At 34.6% G+C, this 2,645-nt stretch overlaps 2 protein-coding genes across 5 annotated transcripts in view; both read right to left on the bottom strand.

Moving 5' to 3' along the window:
- LOC118740376 (tudor and KH domain-containing protein homolog) overlaps window positions 1-2,645 on the bottom strand; it is a 59,691-nt gene that overhangs the window by 49,830 nt on the left and 7,216 nt on the right. The window lies entirely within an intron of this gene.
- Window positions 1,653-2,381, bottom strand: LOC118741548. The gene is made up of 2 exons (XM_036473547.1): window positions 2,224-2,381; window positions 1,653-2,169 (listed from the first exon to the last, which is right to left on the bottom strand). The coding sequence occupies exons 1-2, from the start codon at window positions 2,379-2,381 to the stop codon at window positions 1,653-1,655; spliced, it is 675 nt and encodes a 224-aa protein (XP_036329440.1).

Below are 2,645 nucleotides of genomic sequence, written 5' to 3'. Positions count from 1 at the left end.
GTATAATTTACAGATAATGCATTCCACAATTGTTTTAAAATTTCCAAAGATAATTACAATTTTTTCAATTTGTTTTGAAAGGTTTCAAGCATCGAGGGAACACATCAAAATAACCAACCGTTCAGCTATGAGAAAACTAAAAATGCAGACCGATAGTACTTTTTACGCTGATTTCAACTATATAAATATTATTTGCCGCAATTGAAAAGTAAAGAAGATATAAAAAGTTAAAGACAATTTTTGTGATATTTTAAAATATTAATATTTTATAAACTACGTAACCGATTAAAAAAGTAATGATATCAAAATAAGGACAATTAATCCATCTTTAAGTTCATATATAAAATGCGTTTGCTTGCTTATATATTTAAGCCATAAATATTAAAAACCAAATAAAATGTTATAATTTTTTCATAAAATAACCTTTTTTAGAAAAAAGTCCATAATCAATGCTAAAGACATATATGCCGCATTTCTTTATTCATTCTGAACGTTTGGAATAAACTTTTTTGTTTGCTTATTTTTTAGAACGTTCCTGATGATATGTTAACGTATATTTCAAACGCATTCTGTTTATTCTGGCTGTGAAATGGGATTATCCGGAATGTATAAAGAAACGTAGCCATATATTATTTAGAAAGTTGAAGTTCTTACCTTTAATTTGATATACATATTTTATTATCATCCACTTTTGAGGTTTAAGAATTTAGTGATAAAAAAAAATTAAAAGCATTTACAAGCTAAAGTGACAAGTGTGGGTGATATCATAGTTTCTTTTGCCCAGAACTTCTTTCTGCGTAGCCGGCCTTCGGCCGCACTTAATGATTATAACCCTCTCTAAATAGAATTCTCCTTTCTGTGTTGCCGAAGAAGTGAGGCTGAACACCTTTTGCAGAGAACAACTTTCTGCGTAGGCGGCCTTCGGCCGCACTTAGTGATTATAACCCTCACTAAGTAGAATTCTCCTTTCTGTGTTGCCGAAGAAGTGAGGCTGAACACCTTTTACAGAGAACACCTTTCTGCGTAGGCGGCCTTCGGCCGCACTTAGTGATTATAACCCTCACTAAGTAGAATTCTCCTTTGCAGAACTTTTTTCTGCGTAGGGGGCCTTCGGTCGCGCTTATGGATCATAACCCTTACTAAGTAAAATTCTCCTTTCTGTGTTGCCAGACAATAAGGACACATCACTTTTTTCCACTTCAAAAACAAAATATTCGACTTCCTCCTATAAATTATTAATTTATTCTTAAAAGGGCTTACAGAAATCATTAAAAGCTACACCTACTCTTCTTCCATAACCTCAATTTCAAAATCCTCTGCTTCTTCCGGCATGTATGGATTCAGTGGATTGTATAATGCACCAGCCAGTTTAAAAAAATTGCTCAGCGGATCCAAACCTGCATGTTTGCAATGCCTCACAAACATAAATTTTGCCAAATATCCACTAAAAAACTTTTTGTTTCGATGGTACTGCGGCATTGAATATTTGACATGCCGCCAAAGTCCCTCAATTGTATTTGTGTGTTGTTGCGTTTCTGGGTCTTTAAAATTAACCGAATGGTTAACTTTAAAGTGAACGTACCCTTCATCACTTGGCAGTCATACGCCTGCAACGAAAAACATTTTAAATTTATATATATATATATTTATATTTATATACACATATATGGGCACTTAGGCATTAAACTCACCTTCCAAAAATCGGAAACTATGGTCGTGTTAGGAAGAATCCAATTCTTTATAACTGCCAATAAAGTTTCCTTATCCCGCTTTTCAACGGGAACAAGAAAACACTTATTGGTAGCACGCTCCACTCCACCAAAAACCCATTGCCCTTCAACAGCGTGTCCACGATGATACTTCCGGCGTCCGAATTTGCTTTCGTCTATCTCAACAATAGACCCGACACCTCCAATTTTCCGCCCCTTTACAAACATGCCGTCATACACTACCTCACGGCAAAAATTACACCAATCAACTGCGGTCGGTCTTGTAATACTTAACTCCTCAATTATAAAATCTTGTGTCACATTCTTCAACCAAAAGTAAGAAAATGCAATGAGCTTCACTATCGATAGCCTCGACCTATCAAAGAATGTGTTTTTTCTTAATGAAATTTGCTGATTACACGTTCGCACTTGCTTTCCAGACTTCGAAATTTTACGGCACCTACACATAATTTTTTTTTTGTATTACAGTTTAATAGACGCACGGTAAACTTACCTCCAAACGAATCCATCCGATGATGCAGTGCACTCCAACAATTTCAGCGGATGGCCCCGAGCGCATAAATATTGCCCTTCACGAGGAATTAAATTCCACTCCTGCAACTGTTCGAGCATATTTGCATTAATCTTAAGACCGTCCTCACTTTCAAACATTTTATATATTTTAAATAAATTAAGAGTATTCATCTTTTTAAAAAAAATATTCAAAACACGTTTTTTATCTCCGCCGGAACACAAACAAATGAAAAATAGCTGTAAGTATATACATATATGTACATATAAAACGGCATAAATTTTCCCGCTTCCAACAAAAACAGTACCCTTTCCAAAATAGTCCGTTAACTCGCCTTGTTTAATTAACTAAAATATGCATTTGCAAATACATGCATTTATATTTTTTATTATCACTGAATTCTG

The sequence above is a fragment of the Rhagoletis pomonella genome, unplaced genomic scaffold, assembly GCF_013731165.1.
Source record: "Rhagoletis pomonella isolate Grant_MI unplaced genomic scaffold, Rhpom_1.0 Rhpom_scaffold_00006, whole genome shotgun sequence".
Taxonomy (NCBI): Eukaryota; Metazoa; Arthropoda; class Insecta; order Diptera; family Tephritidae; genus Rhagoletis; species Rhagoletis pomonella.
Note: the sequence above shows the minus strand (reverse complement) of the source record. Positions and strands in the feature narration are given on the sequence as shown.

Excerpts from the sequence above, each read along its gene's own strand:
- LOC118741548 (XM_036473547.1), bottom strand. The coding sequence starts at position 2,381 with ATGTTTGAAAGTGAGGACGGTCTTAAGATTAATGCAAATATGCTCGAA. Across the intron at positions 2,170-2,223 it reads TCGGATGGATTCGTTTGGAG|GTGCCGTAAAATTTCGAAGT; the intron begins GTAAGTTTACCG and ends AATTATGTGTAG.